The sequence below is a fragment of the Sander lucioperca genome, chromosome 1 (assembly GCF_008315115.2).
Source record: "Sander lucioperca isolate FBNREF2018 chromosome 1, SLUC_FBN_1.2, whole genome shotgun sequence".
In the NCBI taxonomy this organism is placed as follows: Eukaryota; Metazoa; Chordata; class Actinopteri; order Perciformes; family Percidae; genus Sander; species Sander lucioperca.
In genome coordinates, this window is record NC_050173.1 from 1,168,993 (window position 1) to 1,191,418 (window position 22,426).

The 22,426-nt window shown below is 44.8% G+C and overlaps 1 protein-coding gene across 3 annotated transcripts; it reads left to right on the forward strand.

The window, feature by feature from the left end:
* Positions 1–4: 4 nt before the first annotated feature.
* On the forward strand, positions 5–21,315 carry LOC116042180 (N-alpha-acetyltransferase 15, NatA auxiliary subunit-like). 3 transcript variants are annotated; one of them, XM_031288307.2, is made up of 20 exons: positions 5–116; positions 1,828–1,912; positions 4,077–4,181; positions 5,351–5,508; positions 6,677–6,811; positions 7,695–7,848; positions 8,360–8,479; positions 8,985–9,080; positions 10,593–10,699; positions 10,799–10,871; positions 10,993–11,162; positions 11,837–11,989; positions 13,071–13,199; positions 14,004–14,217; positions 14,902–15,095; positions 17,152–17,260; positions 17,410–17,508; positions 18,066–18,209; positions 20,392–20,489; positions 20,601–21,315. In XM_031288307.2, the coding sequence occupies exons 3-20, from the start codon at positions 4,088–4,090 to the stop codon at positions 20,823–20,825; spliced, it is 2,472 nt and encodes an 823-aa protein (XP_031144167.1). In that variant the 5' UTR covers positions 5–116; positions 1,828–1,912; positions 4,077–4,087; the 3' UTR covers positions 20,826–21,315. The 3 variants fall into 3 exon arrangements, 2 of the variants coding, with proteins under 2 accessions (XP_031144167.1, XP_031144166.1); XM_031288306.2 differs by lacking the exon at positions 5–116 and adding an exon at positions 418–705; XR_004103137.2 differs by lacking the exons at positions 5–116; positions 11,837–11,989; positions 13,071–13,199; ... (5 more) ...; positions 20,392–20,489; positions 20,601–21,315 and adding an exon at positions 294–705 and having other exon boundaries at positions 10,576–10,699.
* Positions 21,316–22,426: the final 1,111 nt, after the last annotated feature.

Here is a 22,426-nt window from a genome sequence, read left to right on the forward strand (position 1 = left end):
TCTCCTAATGGGATTGGTAGTTGATATTAAACCAAATTCCATTAGAAAATGAACCATGTTTTTATACCTTGCCCTCATTCTAAAAACGAGATTTTAATGAAACAAACTAATGTTTGGTGAGTAATCATCGTGCCTACTTTTACAACCTATTAAAATAATGAGTAAACTATTCTATACTCCACCAAGTGTGATCATTTGCCGAAAAGCAAGGCAGTGTTAAATTTGTAGAAATGTCAATGGAATTTGGTGAGCAACTTTTGAGACAACCAGTGCACACAGCTAGCTAGGAGCGTACTGGCACCATTTCCATCCAACATAAAAAGTTGTATAATTTAGAATATATCCGGATACATTTTATTATATGTATTATAAAATAAAGCCGTGTCATGTCATTCTTGTCAGAAGACTATCAGTCACATAACGTTAACGTTACATGTTAGCCCTGCTTGCCCGTGTTTGACACGCAGACTCAGAGAGCAGCCTGACCCGGAGGAGAAGCACATATCGGCCATTTTGCTCGGAAGGGGGGCCTCGGCTTGGCTTCAACACGTGAGAGATAGGAGCCTGAAGATACTGAAACAGTCCAGGATCTCTGACTCCAAGAGGATATTATTCATGTGTGAACCGAGAGAGGCATAGGAAGCCAACAAAATGCCCACAATCACTCTACCGCCGAAGGAGAATGCTCTCTTCAAGAGAATATTGGTAGGCTAAATGCCTGAGATCACGTCAGCTTGCTAGCTAATGCTAGTTTGCCAAGTAGCCGTCAGTTGTAAGTTAGCAGTCAGAGCGTGTAACGTTAGCTAGGAAGTCGCTAGTGAATTAACCAACATATTCATTTTACCAAACGCATTTCGAATAGCATATCTCAGTTATTAGAACACTGCAATTAAGGAGACAGCATCACGTTAGTTTGCAGCAACCTGTCGTGTGGTGTCCTAGCTATGCGCTGGCCTTGGCAACACATCCAAAGTAACGTTACAATCAATGACAAAGCTGCTGGACACATGACAGCCACACAACTTAGGTGGAGAGTTGACGTTAGCTTTCTAGTTAAAAGTTACAGTTTGGAAAACGGATTCGTCTGCACTGTCAATAAAGTTGTTGAACACTGTTCTTGTACGTGCGGCCAAAATTGTTGTCCTTAGTTCGAGCAATTCAGTTGGGCACATACCGCGAGCCTGATTTAATTCAGTAATTTCGAAGTTAAGAGCTTAACTTACTCTTGCTTCTTTACAGTATAACATGGACGTGAAAGCTTAAGTCGCTAAATAAATCAGTTGATGCCACATTAAATTCGGCATATGTCAAAAACTGTTAAAGTCAAGTGTTCATTTAAAATATTGACTCAACAGTATCATTCTAATAACCACTACTCTTGGGTATTGGGAGTGTGTTCTTTCCTACTGTCAGTCAGGGACCTAAGTGCATTTTTTTGTGGGAGTTGGCATGATTTCTACTGGGGTGGGGGGGGGCTCTGGACTCCTGATGCCTGAGCCAGTCACATCCATCTGGTCGCTTGTCTGATTTCATTTTGTCCATAGCCCTCCCATCATCAAGGCTCTTATCTCAAGTTCTGTTTCTTCTGTGCCACAATCTCATGCTGACTGGACCGGCAATGTTTGGTGTATGTGATGTTTTACTCGCTCGCAGAAGGAAGGACCAGTTATTTCTACTGGTCACCGGAACACAGTGTTGCCATTCAGCAATTATTAATGTCTTTTTCTCGCACTTCAACCTGGCTCTCTGAGGATTAGTGCAGCGGTAGAAGGGCAGTCTGTTGGCCTCAAACGCCTGATGTAAAGTCTTCTCTGTCTTCTGTTGCAGAGATGCTACGAACACAAGCAGTACAGAAATGGCCTCAAGTTCTGCAAACAGATCCTGGGCAACCCAAAGTTTGCTGAACATGGAGGTAAGACACAATCTACTTGACTTGCCCCCACACAACAAGCTCGTCAGTCCTCTCTTATGAATAAACTGAATGCGATGGCATGCCTGTTTCTAAACTACCTCAAACATATCTTTGGCACTTCTCTACTGCAGTGTCTTGTTACTTATCAAGCAAGACTAGCTTACTTTGACAGCTCTATCTCCACAGCGCTGTGGAGTAAGGTCTGGCTACACCACACATACATTCTAGGATAGGAGAGAAAAATGCTCTGGGTTGTTTGCATTTCTTTAAACCAATCACAATCGTCTTGGGCGGCGCTAAGTTATATACGCAGCGACTGTGGTTCTGCAAAATAGTCTTGGAAAGGAACTTGTTTTGGTGGAAGATTTTCACCCTGCAGAACAAAAAGCCACATACAATATTAAATGAAGTTAACTGTTCGCAATACAGTAACGTGAGCTATTTCAATTAGCTGGATACATGGTTAAACCTCATTTGCTCTTATCAGTGTATCGCTGTGTGTATTTCGTCCACAGCAATCCCACCAATCAGTCCCAAAACGTCCCAGATAGAGAGGAAATGCCGTAAACATATTCTTTGTAAATCTTTACAGTCATTCCCCGAAAAAAAACAAACAGGCCTGCCTTGTTGCACGATCTAAGTTTTCTTCAAAACTTGCCATTTCCAGCGTGTAGCTTGCTAGCCCGAAGTTTGTTGTCGTTGTCGTAGTGAAGGGATTTGGAGAACGACAACACACAGAGAGCGGAAGGTCATGCGCTGGACGCGTCAGGCTTTATCCTGTATATGTACTTTCGTTGCTCCAGACTACTTATCAGTTAATGTATGCAGTGATGCTGGTGTATCTGTGATAAGCTGTGATCAGCCAATAGAACGGTCTGCCTCTAGTCGTGATATTTGCCACGCTGTTTACCATTGCGGTTTTTAGTTGTTCAGGCTTTGTTAGCCTCAAGATGCAACAGTGGCGGGATTTTAAATAGGTGTATCTGTCATGCCGTAGTATTTTTTTCTCAATAGTGCCTAGTACTTTATTACTACTCACACCTGTTCCGTTTAGCTGGCCAACAACCTTATTATATACTGAGAAGTAAGCTGCAAAGTTGTGCAAGACATTTCATCAGTTCATGTGAATACACCGTGTGTAAACAGTCAGTGTCTGGATGCCAAAAAACAATTAGCTAAAATGCTAAAAAAAAAAAAAGAAGAAAAAGCTCTGTAGAGCTGAAGGGAATTGCAGAGTTGGGTTGTAATTTTTGGTCCGTCTCTACGAGGGACCCTTTTCTTATTACACATAGCCATCTAATCAATCGTAAATATAAAAATATTGATTATTGAACACTTAACCCTTGCGTTGTCTTCCCGTCGACCGTGCAACTGTTTGTTTTTCTGGGTCAAAATGTAAAATTAAATTGAAACTCGTTTTTTAACGTTTTCGTTGACTTTATTGACACTTTTTGTATCTTTTCCAGATTTCTTTTGTCACTTTTTTCAATGTTTTTGCAGCTTTTTTTCCAAATCTTTAGTCACTTTTTTTTTTTGCCATTTTTGCCTTCTTTTTTTTTTTTTTTTTGCGTTTTTTGACATTTTTGTCACTTTTTTTTTACGTTCTTTCATAATTTTTTTTTTCAAATGCTATAAAATCGAATCAAACACCCGAATTCAATGAAAGTAGTGAACTGATCATTTATTTTACTTGTGAAGAGTAATGGTTCTATGAAACCATCCAAGTTATTATTTTTTTGATAATTTGGTTGGTTGAAACCTACATTTCTGATATAAAAACTTTTTGAAAATGGGTCAAATTTGGGAATATCGAGCAAGCAACTTGTACAACTTAGAACAAAACGAGTATTGTGGCAACTTGTAACGGACACCAACATTCAAGTCCCATTTTTTGTTTTTGCATAATGTATCTGATTAGAGCAGGGATCTAACTAAATGTCAAATGAGGAAATGATGTACTGAAAGAGACAACATTGATTGGCCAGTCTGAAGAAAGGGCAGAAGACTGGCTGGCTGCTGTTAGCCCTGTGTCATCCCTGGACTTCATTTACATAAACAGTATCAATAAATTAGGTATAAAAGTGGAGGAAGCTGCACCTGTCTTGACATCTCATGTCCCTGAATGTCCCGCTCATCTCTTTCCCGCCCCTGCTTTGTGCTCCAGAGACGCTGGCCATGAAGGGTTTAACCCTCAACTGTCTGGGCAAGAAGGAGGAGGCCTACGAGCTGGTGAGACGAGGCTTACGCAACGACCTCAAGAGCCACGTCTGTATCCTTCCGTCCGCCCCTCAGGGTGCCCACATTTCATCAGTTTGACACTCAAATTCAGTTAGGCACAACATCTGCTGATTCACTTCGAATAGGGCCGGGCAATTAATCGAATTTTAATCACAGTCGCGATTTTGGCCCGCAGCGGTCACTAAAACAATGTACTCGAGATGATGTTTTGCTGGTAAACTCTTATTTCATCTTGTGTTCTGTCCAAGTTCAATAAATGCAACATCTTTCCAAAAGTCAATGAGTAATCGTGTTAAATAATCATGAATTCAACATTGACCAAAAATAATCGTAATGATGATTTTATTTTTTTCCATAATCGAGCAGCCCTAAAGGCGCTGACACACCAACCCGAATATATCGGCCGTCAGACAGTCTGGTGAGGTCGGTGACCCGAGTCTGTTCCGTGTGTTCCGTGCCGTCAGTCGTCAGTCGCAGGAGCCGTCGGCATCCATTTTGGCTGATTTGACTTGTTGAATCGGCCAATGGGCAGTCGGACTCAAGGACCAATCTGATTGGTGGAGTGCTAGCCCTTGACTAGCGAATCAGTGCTTCTTCCACAAGAAGAAGCCGACAGCTGACAACGGCAGTATCTTCTTATTGCTAGCCATCGTATTTTCTTCCGTTCAGCGAGTAATGACAACAACGATCCTTCTTGACTACTGTCAACACTCTCTGATGAAAACAATGACTGACGACAGCGTGCTCTGTGTTTACTAGGTCTGGAGAGATGTCCTGTCATTTCCGGTTTTCATTTTTTTTGGGCGACAATACAGATTAGCGCCGCCTGCTGTTATGGAGACGTATTACGTCTCGCGCACGCGCAGAACATACGCTCAAGTTGGCGTCGCTTCGGTGTGTTCCGAGGCACTTTTTTTGACCAACTCGGGGAGCCGACTGATCAGTCCGACTACCTTTTCTGCCGACGGTCGGCTGTCCGCTTGGTGTGTCAGAGCTTTAACTCTGAAACACCTTGAACTTGCTCTTTAATCTAATTTCTGCTCGGCCCCTCTTTTGTTGAGGTCTTAACGAGTCTTTAAATTCTTCCAGTCTTTTCATTCCTGTGTGTTTGTTACAGTTCACAAGTACAATTTAAAAAAAAAAAAAAAAAAAAAAAACACCTGCAGGAGTGTTTGCTTCCTGAACTCGCTCTCCATCCAGGCTGGCATGTGTACGGCCTGCTGCAGCGCTCCGACAAGAAGTACGACGAGGCCATCAAGTGTTACCGCAACGCTCTGAAGTGGGACAAGGACAACCTGCAGATCCTGCGAGACCTCTCCCTGCTGCAGATCCAGATGAGAGACCTGGAGGGATACAGGGTGAGGGTCGCCAGAGAGAGGAGATGTGTGTAAAAAAAAAAAAAATAGAACAGTCCGGATAAAAACGCCCGGATGAAGGGATGCAGGAAGGGAATGGATGAAGGGGTTGTGGGGCAAGCGTGCGTGTGTGCGTATGTGTCTCCTGCCGTCTGTGGTGTTGTAGAGGAGACGATATTCAAAGATCATTTTTTTGGGGGCATTTTTAGGCCTTTTTTTCCCCACAGGACAGATGAAGACATGAAAGGGGAGCAAGAGGGGGAATGACATGCAGCAAAGGGCTGCGGGTCGGAGTCGAACCCGCAGCTGCTGCGTCGAGGAGTAAACCTCTATATATGTGCGCCTGCTCTACCAACTGAGCTAACCCGGCCACGACATATACGATATTGGGGGGGGGGGGGGGGGGGTCCTTTTGGTAAAATGACTGGATGCTCTCGCTGTTCTACTTATGCGGCCTGCGTAAAAATAGACCTGGCGCGCGTCTTTAGATTTAGAGCCGCTTCACCCTAGGGTTGGGTACCGTTTGGATTTTTACTATTCCGATGCCGAACCGGTACTTTTAAAACGATTCCGATTCCTAAACCAATTCTTGTAGGTGTAATATGTTTACTAGCGATCACGTGCAGTGAATGGTTAATATGCTTTTACGTCCGTTTTGGTGAGCCCAGAGGGGAAATATGGCATTTTAAAAGTAGCTTACATTTACGGTAGCTAGGTTTACGGTAGACTACAGAGAGAGAGAGTGATATTTTTACGTCCGTTTCGGCGCGACGGAGGGAAAATATTTCAGTCGACACATTAAGTGGAACCCGAAATTTGCGTTCTAATCCGGTCCGATTCCTATCGGTTGCGTAGGAACCGGTTCCATTGTGGAACCGGGTTTCGGTACCCAACCCTACTTCACCCACGCTTCGGAATCGCGTCGATACGCGTGGGCTGAAAAGTCAAGCATTGACTTGAATGACCGCAATTGCTTGCGGGGGGTCGCGGCGCCTCCAGAACGCAGCACGGACGTGCCCGGTTGAAAAAATAGGGGTTAGATGGTGAAGATTGACAGTGGACGGGTTGACTGACCAGTACAAGTCAATGGTGGACATACTGTAATAACGGACAAAAACATAGTTGCTTACAGTTCTGTGTGCTATGATGGTCCTTCTCTGTCTTTCTCCAGGAGACTCGGTACCAGCTGCTGCAGCTCCGCCCAGCCCAGCGGGCCTCGTGGATCGGTTATGCTGTCGCCTATCACCTGTTGGAGGACTTTGAGATGGCTGCCAAGATTGTTGAGGAGTTCCGCAAAACGCAACAGGTAGGCCAGAGCTACAGGCGACTCAACAGGCCTGTACAGAATTTGTTTGTATATTATACTGAGTCATGCTTGCAGTAGGGCTGGGCGATATGGAGAAAATCAAATATCACCATATTAATGACTCAAATACCTCAATATCAAGATGATATTGTAGGCTTGAAAATAGGACTGGGCGATAATTCAATACAATAATTTATCGTCTTTCGATGGAATCGTATTGTGATGAACTCACAAATTATACTACGATTTGTTTTAACATCACACTTTTTCTGTGCATGCATGAATAGTCAGTATATATCACTTGAAATTGTTAAACTACCACATTATTTATCTAAAATCTCATTGTAAAAAAAAAATATATATATTTATATATAGTGCGTAGTTTCTGCCCCCCCCCCCCCCCCATGAGGAATTCTAAGTAATTACAACAAAACTGTCGGCACGTCCACACGATACAAGCCTTCCGTGATCGCGCACCGCCCCCACCCCTCCTTCACGCAGTTACTAGTAGCCAAGGAGGACACGGAGGATTAAAAAAAACATGATGGACTCTTCAGAAGAGGTAATTATCTTCACTCGAGTTTCTGCGCACATAACTCGCCACAATCTTCTGAACATGAGAGAAATACAGAGAGAGTTGTGTGGAGCTGATGGTCTTAATTAGCTTTGTAGCAACTCATTTGGCAATGGCTTGAATGTAACCGACGTTAATTAATATCAAAAAGTTACGCACTAAAGCTTTAAGAGTGGAGATAGAACGTAGACTTTCCTGAGCTAACACTCCTGGTGTTGATCATTAGCAAGGGCAACAAAGTCCACTCAAGGATGCTCCACTCATACATTTTTATCCCTTTCCCTTCTCTGTGTCTGTGTGTTTGTCCAGACGTCTCCAGACAAGGTCGACTACGAGTACAGCGAACTGCTGCTTTATCAGAACCAGGTTCTGAGGGAGGCCGGCCTGCACAAGGAGGCCCTCGATCACCTCAACAACTACGAGAAACAGATCTGTGACAAACTGGCTGTGGAGGAGACGAGAGGTGGGTCGATGCTGTCGTTCAGACAGCGGCGCTGGTTACCCAGATCGTGTGTTGAGGCAGAGGGGCTGGAAAGGTTCAGTTCTCCAGCTAACTGAAGAGGGCTAACAGGGCCCTCTTCATATTTCAGACCTGCTTCATAATTTACATAATACAAACATTGTGCTTAGTTAATGTTGAAAGCAGGGTCCAAAATTAGCACCATCCACCAGCCAAATGCCGGTTAAATATGTTAAGTGGCTGGTAGATTTGCGTTACTCACCAGCCCAAAAAAATAATAGCAATCTATTGATTGGCTGGTTGAATTTGAACATTCACTAGCCATTTTCTGGTGGTGGGCAAAAAAAAGTTCATTTTGAACCCTAATTGAAAGTACCTAACACAAAGAAAAGCATATTAAGATTGTGTGTGTGTGTGTGTGTGTGTGTGTGTGTGTGTGTGTGTGTGTGTGTGTGTGTGTGTGTGTGTGTGTGTGTGTGTGTGTGTGTGTGTGTGCGTGTGTGCGTGCGTGCAGGAGAGCTTCTGCTGAAGCTGGAGAGGCCCGAGGAAGCTTCCGATGTCTACAGCAGACTCCAGGAGAGGAACCCTGAGAACTGGGCCTACTACCATGGCCTGGAAAAGGCCTTAAAGCCAGGTGACCACTATCCTCAGGCCCACACAATACGATGGATGGATGTAGTTATACTGAAGCTATTTATTAGGGCTGTACCAGGATCAACGTTCTCTCTGAGTCACCAGTTTAGGAGAGTCTGAGTCTATTAGGAGATCCCTTCTCAACGTCCTTCCAATGGAAGCGAAGGGGCACAAAACCCACAAAAATTGCAGAAAATGTATTTCACCGTTTATTTTAAGTCAATATGGGACTTCTGCAGCGCTAATCCTTTTTAGCGCTACAGTCCTTTTTTGTGTAAAAAAAATACACCCCAAACTTTAGCTGAAGCTAAAATGAGGCATCAGCAGTCTGAGTTTATCAAATCTAAACGTATCATTCGAAAATGAAGCTGTTTAAGTCCTTAATTCCCTCTTAGTGTTTACACGGACAGTCTTTCTGTGCTGAGCTACAGTGAAAAGATGGTAACATTTTCTTCTTCCACTGTGTGTGTGTGTGTGTGTGTGTGTGTGTGTGTGTGTGTGTCCAGGAAGTGTAGAGGATCGCCAGAAGATTTATGAGGACTCCTGGGTGAAGTTTCCTAAAGGCCTGGTTCCCCGAAGACTGCCTCTTAGTTTCCTCACAGGTACACACAGTGCAGCCTGCAGCAGCACCATGCAGTCAGTGTGGCAGCAGTGATATTTTTTGATCAAAACCCTTTTCTTTTTCTCTATGTTCATGGTGAGTTTGTGGTCTTCGTCAGCAGATGTAGTTTGCTTTGTCATTACCCCCACTCACTACCTGAGACAACAAATGTACTATAACTTACCAGACCCGCTACCTGGCTAAAATGTACAGGGAAGGAAGTAACATGTGCACTCAGCTAATGTGAGATTGTTTTAAGTACAGACCGAATTACCACTAATGAGACGTACACATTAGGGATGTTAATGATCAACTGTTTAACCGTTAGTCGAACAATAAGAACTTGAACCGATTAATAGCATCTGTCAAACAGTTGAAAACGATATTATCAAAGCAAAAATAAAAAAAAAGTTATTAAAAACATTTCTGCGGGGGCGTCTGGGTAGCTCACCTGGTAGAGTGTGCGCCCATATACAGAGGCTTGGTCCTCAACGCGGCGGCCGCGGTTTCGGTTTCCGACCTGCGGCCCTTTGCTGACTGGCGGGTTAAATCGGCCGTCCTACACAAGAGTATGGCAGGCAGACACACGGCTGACAGCATCGCAGGGGGATGCGGTGGAGACCGGTTGACATACACACCGCAGAGTGCTGTGGACTTGTCTGTCCTAGAAGCGGTTCCAGGAAGGTGGCCGCACGTGTCCACGACAAATGCACGAAACAATGTGGCTGCACGACCGGTACAAGTCCGCAGCTGTCAACGGAACGTAACGCAAGTAACTGGGACTCAGTTGCCGGCTTGTCAGGTTAACAGTTAATGATCAGATAGTCTCCCATCGCCAGACCTTCCTCCACAGCGCTGCGGAGGAGGGTCTGGCTAGTCCACACAGCATTCCGGGATAGGAGAAAGACGTGGTCTGGTTTATTGGCATTTCTTTAAACCAATCACAATCGTATTGGGCGGCGCTAAGCACCAGACTCGATGACTGCGCCTCTGCAAAATAGCTTCGGGAAGGAACTTGTTTTGGTGGAACATGTGTACGTTCAAAAGTTGTTTTAGTCGTGCAACAGAAAACTCAGATTGGACAGATAGTCTAGCCAGTCTTTCCAGAAAAGGGAGGTTTTTTTGTGATTGTTGCGGGCAAAAATCCTTGATTATGCCGCACGTTTTCTTAAAAAATGCGATGGAATATGCGGGATATTTATGCAAAAATTGTGGGAACTTGCAAAAACGGTGGTTTCATCATGGCTTCATCGCGGGGCTGCTCTTGTGTGAAGTAAACGCAACATTTTTCAACTTTCTGCTAAGATATACGTGACTTTTTGCAACGAAAATGTGGGGATTATGAAATCATGCAAGCCCCGCATATTTTGCGCGGAAATCGGTCACTGGGATGGGACACTGTATGCTTTGTTGTGTTCATTAGACAATGAATAGGATCAAACCTTACACATTCTTGTCATCTCACTACAAATCTCACTTTACTGTACCTTTTACTGTGTGTTGTGCTGGCCAGGGGAGAAGTTTTGTGAATGTCTGGACAGCTACCTGAGGATGAACTTCAGCAAAGGCTGCCCCCCCGTCTTCACTACCCTCAAATCCCTCTACGCAGACAAAGCAAAGGTGAGCAGCGTCACATTTAAAATACATGCCACCACATTGAAGCCGCTGTCGTTCCCGGTCTGAAATAATAACAATTTCATTTGTTTCCCCCTCATGCAGGTTACAGCCATTGAAGACTTAGTAGTTGGCTATGAAACCTGTTTAAAAAGCTGTCGAATGTTTAGTGAAAAGGGTGAGTGTCTCTTGTTCTTGGGTTGACACCTTCTTCATGGGCCTCACTGTGTTTGTTTGACCCATCCAAAATCACACACAAAGGCAGAACTTATGTGACTTTTGTAAAACTGTGCGCGCAGATGATGGGAAGGAGGAGCCCCCTACCACCCTGTTGTGGGTACAGTATTTCCTGGCACAGCACTTTGACTTCATAGACAAACCCAGCCTCGCTCTGGAGTACATCAACGCCGCCATAGACAGCACGCCTACGCTCATCGAGCTCTTCCTCATCAAGGCCAAGATCTACAAGGTACAGTATAAGCCATACACGTCAAATGTATTACGCTCGACTCAGAAAAAAACACGAGCCACTCGGTCAGCCACTAGAGGAGAGGGCAGTATTCCCAATCGCAAGACTTCGTTTTGCAAATCATCCTTTTCTCATGTGGCCATAAGTCAGTGGAATACTCTGTCCCAACACACCTGAAAAGATTTAAGGATTTGTACATGTAATACATGTACAAATCCTTAAATTTGTACATAGGACTAAATGTTGCGTTTACTTAAAACTGGTGAACCTCGTGGTGCATTCATAGTTATTGTAAAATACCCTTATCTCATCTGTTTTTCTCTTTTAACAGCAATTTACTGGTGAGAGAAGTAATTATTGTTAAAAGTTATTATTACATTTTTAATAATCCTTCAAATCCCCCCTTTTTTTTGTGCTTCCGTGACTCAAAACCGCGATCCGATCCGTGAGTTTTGTGATCCGTTGCGGCCCTTATTTGAGAGGGATGGGGAATTATATTGCTTAATCGCGGTCTTCATGATTAGCTAATCGCCTTCCTTCAAATCTCGACTTTCGATTAGAAAACGATTCGTCGTTCAGCCCTACTTTGGCAGAAGTTGGATGAGTAAACTCCATATGTATCGTGAGCATTGACCCTTTGCCCTGTCTTCCTCCCTGCGTCCTTGGCCGCGCAGCACGCAGGCAACATAAAGGAAGCCGCTCGGTGGATGGACGAGGCTCAGGCCCTGGACACCGCCGACCGCTTCATCAACTCCAAGTGTGCCAAGTACATGCTGAAGGCCGGCCTCATCAAAGAAGCCGAGGAGATGTGCGCCAAGTTCACACGGGTAAGAGACAGTGAGAGTGTGCGTTGGACAGGGCTGCGTACTGAACTTCGATACTTTTTATGCACCGACCGGATTGCCTCTTTAGTATCAAGTATCGAAAAATGCCTCATCATTCAATACCCAATTTCAATGAGGAAATTGGGCGATACATCAACCAACGTGTCCCTGAGAAAGACATTTAAACCCCTAGTTGCTCCAGAGGCGTGCGACCTCTGATATACAGCAATTGTAAGTCGCTTTGGATAAAAGCGTCAGCTAAATGACATGTAATGTAATACCTAAGGCGTAAATCTCATCAGTGTCAGTGAGCCAATAAGCAGGCAGCATGCTTGCAGATCTAATAGGGATAGACCAATTATGGGCCCGGGCCGTTTTTTTGGCAGTTTGCAGATTATCTGTATCTGCGTTTTATTTGCCTGATGATAACTGATAAAGTTAATGAATTAAAAAGTCAACAACAACAAATCCGACCTGCGGCCCTTTGGCTGCGTGTCATCCCCTCTTTCTCTCCCCCCTTCCCCGTCTATCCACTGTCACTGTCGAATAAAGGGAAAATAGGCCCTCCTGTGGTAGCGTTAGCCTACACTAGCAGCTAGCATAGGCTTTTTTCTTTTGCTTAACACTAACGAAAGGCACACAATAACACTAACTAACCAATCGAGGCAGCAGGAGACTAGCAACTTCCTGTTTTCTGCGAGTTAAAATGACTGTTGTTGTCAACTCAACTTATATTAAACCAGCTCGGTGTCATGGCAGCGTGTGTGCAGATGATCGACTTCCCTCCGTGGCAACAGCCATCAGTTTGTTAGTTTGTTTTCTCAGACTCGGAGTGATACTTATTGTCCAACGGAAACAGAAGTCGTATCTGTTGTAAATGGTTATTATATCATGGCTATTAACCAATCAGATTGCGAGGTCCTCAATGGTCCTTTGACTCAAATGTATCTTTGCCATGTCTTGTGATGTGCTGCTTCATTATATATTACTGGGACCGCTACAGAAAATATCAGATTTAATATCTAGGAAATCACATTAGTGTGTGTGTGTGTGTGTGTGTGTGTGTGTGTGTGTGTGTTTTCAGGAGGGGGCGTCTGCAGTGGAGAACCTGAATGAGATGCAGTGCATGTGGTTCCAGACAGAGTGTGCCTTGGCCTACAAGGCCATGAACAAGTTTGGAGAGGCCCTGAAGAAGTGCCACGAGATTGAGAGGGTAAGCTTCTACCCTCTACTCTAGCTAACATCACCCCCACCCTCATCCATTCCAACTTCTCTACCTTTGGACTCGGCAGCATTGGCCCCCATTTTAAACTCAACAATGTGTCTTGTATCCGGATAAAGTGTACAAACCCCAATTTAAATGAAGTTGCGACGTTGTGTAAAACGTATATAAAAACAATGATTTGCAAATCCTTTTCAACCTGTCTTCAAGTGAATACACTACAAAGACAAGATATTTTAATGTTCAAACTGATCAACTTTATTGTTGTTTTTTTGCGAATATTCACTCGTTTTGAATTTGATGTTCTCCGCTGCCATCGCTCCTACCGGCCCTCCGATGATCAGAGGAGTTTGACTTCCACATTGATTCTTCTGACCTCAGCAGATCTAAACTGGGGCTGCACCATATGAGGAAAAATATCTAATTGCGATTATTTTTGGACCGATAGCTTGCGATTGCGATATGATTCACGACATTGGAGGGAATGATCATTTTTGTATCATTATCATTTTCATTGAAAAATACTGAAATGAAAACAACCAAAATGATTTATAGTGTGATTTTTATGCGAGGATCTGTACCAAACAAAGATTTTTTTTCTTTAGCCTGTAGGATTTGATTTGTAGGCCAGGACGTCTCTGCAGAGACACCCCCTCCTCCCCCCTGCATTTAAATAATGCGCTACTCCGTATTGCGATTTCGATAAAATTGTGATTAATTGTGCAGCCCTAGTCTAAACACAGGCTCATTCCTTCTCTCCCTCTCCCTCTCCCTCCCTCCCTCCCTCTCCATCAGCATTTTGTGGAGATCACAGACGACCAGTTTGACTTCCACACCTACTGCATGAGGAAGATGACGTTGCGCTCCTACGTGGACCTGCTGAAGCTGGAGGACGTCCTGCGGCAGCATCCGTTCTACTACAGAGCTGCTCGGACCGCCATCCAGATCTACCTGGTCCTGCACGACAAACCTCTGGCTGACGACAGCAAGGAGAGCCAGGCAGACACCGGTCAGTCAGTCAGTCAGTCTGTCTGTGTTACAATCAAGCAGTATTACACAAGAGGGTTTTGTCTAACGGCATCTGTAAGCATCGCAAAATAAGGAAGCACTGGATCCACAGTGTTAGGACGAGGGGGTGGACATTTTGTGTAGTGTTTTATTGCTAATGTTTAAAACAAATGTGGTCTGAGTCTCCCTAACTTATCTATCTAAACTCGAACCCCGGACCTCTGCGTCGAGGCATAAACCTCTCAGTCTATGTGCGCCCGCTCTACCCATTGAACCACGGCGGCCACTTCGGCCCTTATTTTAACGTTTAAAGCTATAGTGCGTAGTTTCTGTCGCCCCCGTGAGGAATTCTAAGTAATGACAACAAAACTGTCGTTGCATCCACATGATACAAGCCTTCTGTGATTTTTCAAATGCTAAAAATTTAATAAAACACCCAGAATTGAATGAAAGTAGAGATCCGATCTTTCGTTGTACTTGCGAAAATTGACCGGCTCTTCCCAGTTAGACACACAAACAGGAATTCACAAAAGTTTTTTTGTTTGTTCCTCCTTTAGTTCCTGTGGTTCCATCGTTCTTTGAACAGTTCGGTCCAAAAAGTGCTAGAGTTTGCGAAACGATACCAGTTTGGTGACAGTACTGTCTTTTTTTAAAACACTTTTTATTTTATTGTATTTATTGTTAGAAAATCTGACAGACAAGGAGCTGAAGAAACTGCGCAACAAACAGCGGAGAGCACAGAAGAAGGCCCAGTTGGAAGAGGAGAAGAAGAACGCGGAGAAGGAGAAACAGCTAAAGAACCAGAAGAAGAAGAAGGAGGACGACGATGAGGAGATAGGAGGGCCGAAAGAGGAGCTAGTACCAGACAAACTGGCCAAGGTGGGCTCATATAATATGAAGTACTATTTATAACCAAAGGATGTAATGAATGAAGATGTCAAATGGCCGATATAGTGATAGGTTTTTAATGGAGGCGGAATCTTTTTCCATTGAAATGTAATCCAAAAGTGTGTAGGCCACCCTCATGTCCCATAGAGGATGAAGGAGAGAACGTAAGTAACGTTAAGTAGTGTCACGTTTGAGCTGTTGCAGAGTTTTGACTCGTAGGAACGTAACGCTGTCGTCAGCTCGCTCGCTGTAAACGCACCCGTTGGCTCCTTAACTGTTAACTGTAACATTACTGTACATTAAACAGGCTAAAGGCCTATTTATGCTTCTGCCTTAAATGACGTGCACCTCTCGCAAAATGTACACTACCGGTCAAAAGTTTGGGGTCACTTCGAAATTTCCATTCCACTCCCATTATAGACAGACTACCAGAGCAGCAGTTTTCAGATTACATTATGTGCTTGCATAATTGCAAAAAGGTTCTCCAATGTTTTCTCAGTTAGCCTTTTAAAATGATATCAGATTAGTAAACAGAATGTGCCTTTGGAACATTGGATGAATGGTTGCTGATAATGGGCAATGTAGATATTGCATTAAAGATCAGCCACTTCTTTCTACAACAGTCGAGAACCCTTTTGACATTATGTAAGCACATAATGTAAACTGCTGCCCTGATTAAAAAAAACAATGCAACTGATCTCAGCTGGTATTCTGTCTGGAATGGAAATTTCGAAGTGACCCCAAACTTTTGACCGGTAGTGTAACTACACGTGGCGGCGACGTACATCGCTCGGCCGTGGCTTGGTAGCGTTGCTTCCCCCCCGACTCATTCCAGGTTCTCCATAAACGACATGAAATCAAGGAGAGGGTTAACTTTTCCTGCTACATATTTCCCACCGTGGTCAGAAAGCACAGGGGAGACACTTTGTTTCTCTCACTATGACTCGAGAGTCACAACTCGCTCTGAAGATAATCACCGCCACTCGCTCACTCGCTCTACCACACACACACACACACACACACACACACACACACACACAAAAGCCCTGCTATTCTCTTAAAGAGATCGACGAAGTATAAACATCAGGCCACTTACATAGGCCGCGGCGGAAGCTCTGCATGGAGCCTCCGCACAACCATAAATCACGCTTAACGCCAACTGGTGACGTTAACAAGCTCACAAACACTCAGCAACAACGCTAACAGACAATAGAGTTGCTAGCAAGCTCACCAACTTGGGTTTAATACCCCGCTGCAGCTGTCGAGAGGAAAATTGCAGCAGTATCCCACCACGGGACGGGATCACTCAGTCTTTGACAGTCAATACTCGCGGTGACCGGCATCTTGATTTCACGTGTGTAGCGTGTGTGCTCCCACACGTGTGTTTATGTTGTCAAGGAGGTTTAAATGAGAACCACACACGCTGCTACGGGTCTCAAGACCCGGTTCCATTAAGGACGCGGTTTCCAAATTTCTCAAAACACGAAAATCAATAAGGTTCGAGCTTATCGATACTGCTATCGAGGCTAGTGAATCGTATAACTTTATGTCTAGATACGTGCGCGAACCGGAAAAAAAATATTTACGAGCACAGTGTGCGTAAAGACTAGCCTCCCCACCGCAAATCATTAAAAAAATAGTCAGACTGGCTACCGAGAGCACCGCTCTGTGGGCCACTTCATCAGCTCGTTAAAACAAAAACAGCGACAGAACAGTCCCAGACTCAGAGTTTTTGCAATAAAAGCAATAATAGTTCTGTTAAGATTAAGAATTTATTGTCTTGTCTTCCCACCAAATAATAGAAAAGTATCCAAAATGGTATCGATAAAGACTCGGACGGTTAAGCCGTCTTGAAAATGGTATCAATATCAATACAAATTAACGATCCCAATCCCTACACGTAACGTGCAGTCAGTTAACACTCGTAGCAGAGCCGTTATGATTAATTAACCGTTAGGTTTTAAAGCACGGTTAATAGTGAAATCTGTTAATAGCAGCATCCCCACACGTGTGTACAGTATTCCTTAATATGAGCTTCTTTTACCAGGTGGAGAATCCTCTGGAGGAGGCAGTGAAGTTCCTGATCCCTCTGAAGAACCTGGTGCGCAACAAGATCGAGACTCACCTCCTGGCCTTCGAGATCTACTTCAGGAAAGGTCAGGCCCATAACTGCCAGGCTGCGTTTCCTGACGTTTCACACACCCCCCATTTCGACAGTCCCAACCGAAAGCATCCTGTCTTTCTGAGTGTAACTGCGTCATCACTTCCTTGAACTAACTAGATCTGTTTTTCTTCGTTCCTCCAGAGAAGTACCTGCTGATGCTTCAGTCAATAAAGAGAGCTGTAACCATAGAGCCTTCCAACCCATGGCTGCACCAGTGTCTAGTGCGCTTCTTCAAAGGAGGCGAGTATGACGCACACTGAGCTGACGTTTCATAGTGACGCCCGCTCCATATTACTGGGGGAGGAGCTTCGGTTACACAAAGGGCAGGTGTTCTACATGTAAACATCAGAAACCTTCTACTTGTGTGATCTAAGCGTGCAACCGCTTTGAGTCGGGATGGCAGCAAAGGGTTAAAGGGATACGTGGCCGATTTGAATCCAGCTCTGTGTCATCTTTGTGTGGGCGGCGTGCGCCGATGAGCGGTGTTTGTCTTCCCTCCGTGGCGCGAGCGGAGCAGCCGAGATCCGCCGGACGACGCTAACCCCCGACCACCGCTGCTCTGCTCAGCTCAGCTGGGACACGGAGGGAAGCCAAACACCGTTCATCTGCCCACACTGCCATGACACAGAGCTGGATTCAAATCTGAGGCCTGAAACCACAAACTGTCCATCTAACCTGAATTTACTAACACGTCTGTAGGTGCTTCTCAATAGATTGACAAGACTTGATTTGAGCTAAGATTTTTAAAGCTTCATATGGGTTCGTTATTGTGTGTGTGTGTGTGTGTGTGTGTGTAGTGCGTGAGAGTGCAGACTTGGCGGAGGCAGTAAGGACGGTGTTGAAGCAGGAGATCTCCAGGCTGTTTGGGGAGAGCAACCCTCAGAGCTTCAACAAGAACTACTTGAGCCAACACTCCAACTCCATCCCACACCGACTGGCTGGTACGCAGAACACACACACACACACACACACACACACACACACACACACACACACACACACACACACACACGTTTGTTTCACTATCTTTGTGGGGACCCGTCATTGACATAATGCATTCCCTAGCCCCTTACCCAGCCTTAACCATCACAACTAAATGCCTAACCTTAACCCTTACCCTCACCCTAACCATAACCTAATTCTAACCCTAATCCTAAAACCAAGTCTTAACCCTCAAACAGCCCTTTAAAGTTGTGGGGTCCAGCATTTTGGGCCCCACAAGGCTGTGCAGACCCCACAAGTATACTGTATTCCCCTGTTTTTGGACCCCACGAATATAGTAAAACAAACACACACACACACACACACACACATATACACACATATACACACATATACACTTCTGACAGAAGTTCACGAATCGCGTCGTCAAGACATTTTCATTGGCGTCGGCTTTGTGTAAATCACCCTCCTTCACCCTCGGATGTTTGTTTTGGTCTGGTACTCCGTACAATGAGCAGCTCTATTCACAAATGGGCTCAGTGCAGTAGGGAGCTGGCAGGGTAAACTCCGTTTGATGTCCGGTCTAACTGATTCGGACAACTGCGTTTTGGCGTTCAGCTCCGCCAGGTAACGTCTAGACGAGTTCAGGTTTGCAGTGCATGTGTGACAGGGGCTGAGATGTGTAGTATAAAGCCTTAAGTGTCTCCAGAGGGAGCTGTGTGAAGTCTGATGATTGCCCTCAAGTGATGTCACTTGACTCAGCGTCGTTTGGGTCTATAGGCAAGTTTTGAAAATGAAAACAATCTGGAGGTATGGCGTTAGAAAGAAGTGGTCTTACCACTCCTCTGTAGCCCGCTGCTCATCTCTGCTGCATGCCAGAGGCTCCAGGCTACATTAGCCGCTACTACACCTAAACCTCTGACCCAACTCTCAGTGGACACGTTGCATTGTGGGTAATGTAGGCACTAGGTTTAGACAAAGGAAGAAGAATGTGTTGAAGACCGTATCTCTGAGTCTGCTGCATCGTTTTTTTCTTTTTCTTATAACGAACAACACAACTTTCAAACTTGCAGCCGTAATATTAACATGACGGCATTTCATTCAGACCTTTGCCGGGGTGCAAGGTCTGACCTGGTAACACTGCTGTTGTGACTTTTATGTGAAAGCAACTTGGGCGCTTGAGGCCAACATGTAAGATTGCCAAAAGATTTGCGACAAGGTGCATATCTATTAGGGGTGGAACGGTACACACAAGTCACGGTTCGGTTCATACCTCGGTACAGACATCACAGTTCGGTACAATGGAGGGAAAAGCAAAAGAAAAATGCAGAAGGCAATTTTATTTTTATTGTGCATGTCTCAGGCTGTACCACCTGGTGTCATACAGTCTCTCCCCTGAGCTAGCTGCAACAGCCTGAAGTATGTAATAGTAAGATGTAAACAGTAAACAATAAGTACCCCACATCATCTCAGGATTCCATCTGGAACTTGTAAACAGAATAAGACAATCAGCTATACAACTGAAAATACAGCATCTCTGTTCTCTGCAAAGACGAACTAAATCACCTGATTAATGCAACGTTATCACGACGTCTCCCGGCCATTTGTCACCGCAGAAAGCTACTCCCTGCCTGGCTGAAGCTAATGTAGTTAGCCCAAAGAAACAAGGCGTCTGTCCCAACTAACGTTACGGTTCGGAGCCGCGATGCTGGAAACGTAACACTAATCTACAACAGCAGTCTTATGCACCACTCTCTCGCCTGTACTACTGGAACTGACTGGGAAACAAAAGTTTTCCCAAACTTGGCGATCTTAAAGAGGCCGGCGGGTCCTCTAACTTTTGTTGGTCGCCACCACTCGCCATACTCGTCCTTAGTGCTGCTATGTGACTCACTAAAACTGCACACACAGGCGGAGCTCGGCTAGCTTCAGAGCTAAGGCAGGGCTACAGATTAAGTGGCCCTAAAGAACCCACGTATCTAACGGTAGTTCTGCATTACAGTAATTCATTTGCACGTGAGTTTTATTTATTTTTATACCGTGTATTCTCCATGTAAATTCATGCACCGAGCCGTGACGCCCGTACCGTTTTGGTTCAATACGAATACATGTACCGTTCCACCCCCTAATATCTATAGGGGCTACGGTTTTGAAGCAAGTGTCTCTCTCTTGTATTGCCAGCTGCTAAGATGATGGTGTACCTGGAGCCTTCCTCCGATAACATGGCCTGTGAGATCGCTACGGCCCTGGACGAGTCACTGTCTGGAAGAAGCATCCAGGTCTGTGATCATTTCCCAACAACTACAGTACCAGATATCAAACACCTGCAGCATTTGGTTTAGAGCATGTCCACCATAATGCACATAAACTAAGTGTGTGTGTGTGTTTAGATCTGTACTGAGGTGCTGGAGGCTTTGCGTGACGGGCAGCTGGGCGAGGGCCAGCAGAAGGCTGCTGAGGCTTACCGATCCGCCTGCCAAAAGGTCTACCCCTACAGCCTGGCCTTCATGCCTCCCGGTTACCAAGACAACAACACCGCGATCAGTGCCAACACGATCAGTGCCAACGGCGATCTGTCGGCAGGAGAGCATGACGACATGGCGAACGAAATGTGAGCTCCGACGAAAAGAGACGACGAGGAGGAGGAAGGAGGTGCGAACCCGCTGCCAGACGCCTTAGTCCGCCACCACACCCATTTCCCCAAAACAGTCCCTGGGCTATGGCTGCTGTGTGTCGCCCCTACGTTGCACTGATCTGGATGGACTGAGCGCCGCAGGAGAGACGGGAAAGGGAGCTGGCACATGGAGGAAGGCGATGCCCATAGAACTTTTTTTGAACATTAAAAATGGCCCAGTCCACAGTTGTTCTGTTAAAAAAAAACAAAAAACAGATAAATACAGTATGGGGAGGCAAAAAGAGGATCTGGGAAAAGTGGACATTGGATGGCTAAGATGGCTCCTGTAAACACAGTCTAGGTTTTCTATAACTCCTGTGTTTTCACGCCATGTCCTTCTTGTAGGTGCATCTGCTTCTCACGTTTTTAAAAGTAATTTATATATTACAAACTGACAAATGGATTAATAAAACAATGTTTGCAAAACCAAACGGTACCATTGTGCTAGTGCTGGTGATGTTGGAAAGTGTTGTTGTTCAGAATGTGAGCTGCTGTTTGCCAAAAAACTAAACGGGACAGAAAAAGGGCAAATGCTGATGTTCAAGGGAAGTTGTAGTAACCAGCTGCTCGTTCTCTGCTCTGCCACACGGGGGCACTGCCTGCTTCCAACACGAAAAGAGGACGATGAGAGGACATGCAGGACAGGACTGTGAGCTGCAGATGCCAGAGTTGTGCCGTGTGTGACTCCAAGACTTCATACTGATCTCCTCGCTTGTCTGCATCTCTTCCGTTTGATCCTGATGGGGGAAAAGCTCCGAGGTATCCCATTAAAATTAGAGCTGTAACCGTACTGATACCAGTATCGGAAAAGCCTCCGATACTGCTTAAAATGCTGGTATCGGAAAGTACTGGAGTTTATGCACCGATCCGATACCACGTAATTTAGCCCCGAAGAAAATCTACTTTAAATTAGTTCATGTTCTTTTTTCCCTACTGACTGACTTTCAAACTGGATGGTAAAAGAAAGTTTGGTAACACTTTACTTGAAGGTATCTACGTAAAAGTGACATGACACAGTCATGACACATGAACCCTAACTCTAACCCTAACCATAACTTATGACAAAAACCGAATGACACTTACTAAAAGAAGAGTTATGTCATAAACGTTTGTTTATGACACGTTCATGACAGTGTCACGTCGCTCTTACGTAGCTACCTTCAAGTAAAGTGGAACCGAAAGTTCTGTGGCGTTCTAGTTTGTGTTTGTTAAGGTTGAGTTTGAGTTGAGTTGGTTGTTGAGTTTAACCCGAGCCAATGCAATTTTATTCATAGTATCAAATCACAAGAGTTATCTCAAGACACTTTACAGATAGAGTAGGTCTAGACCACACTCTATAATTTACAAAGACCCAACAATGTTCCCCACGAGCAAGCATTTAGTGCAACAGTGGCGAGGAAAACCTGGCCTGGAAAAGCAGAAACCTGGGACAGACCCAGGCTCTTGGTGGGCAGCCATCTGTCGCTGCCGGTTTGGACACAGACACTGATAACAGTGGTGCTCATAAGTTTATGAACCCATGCTAAAGTTGACTAAAAAGAG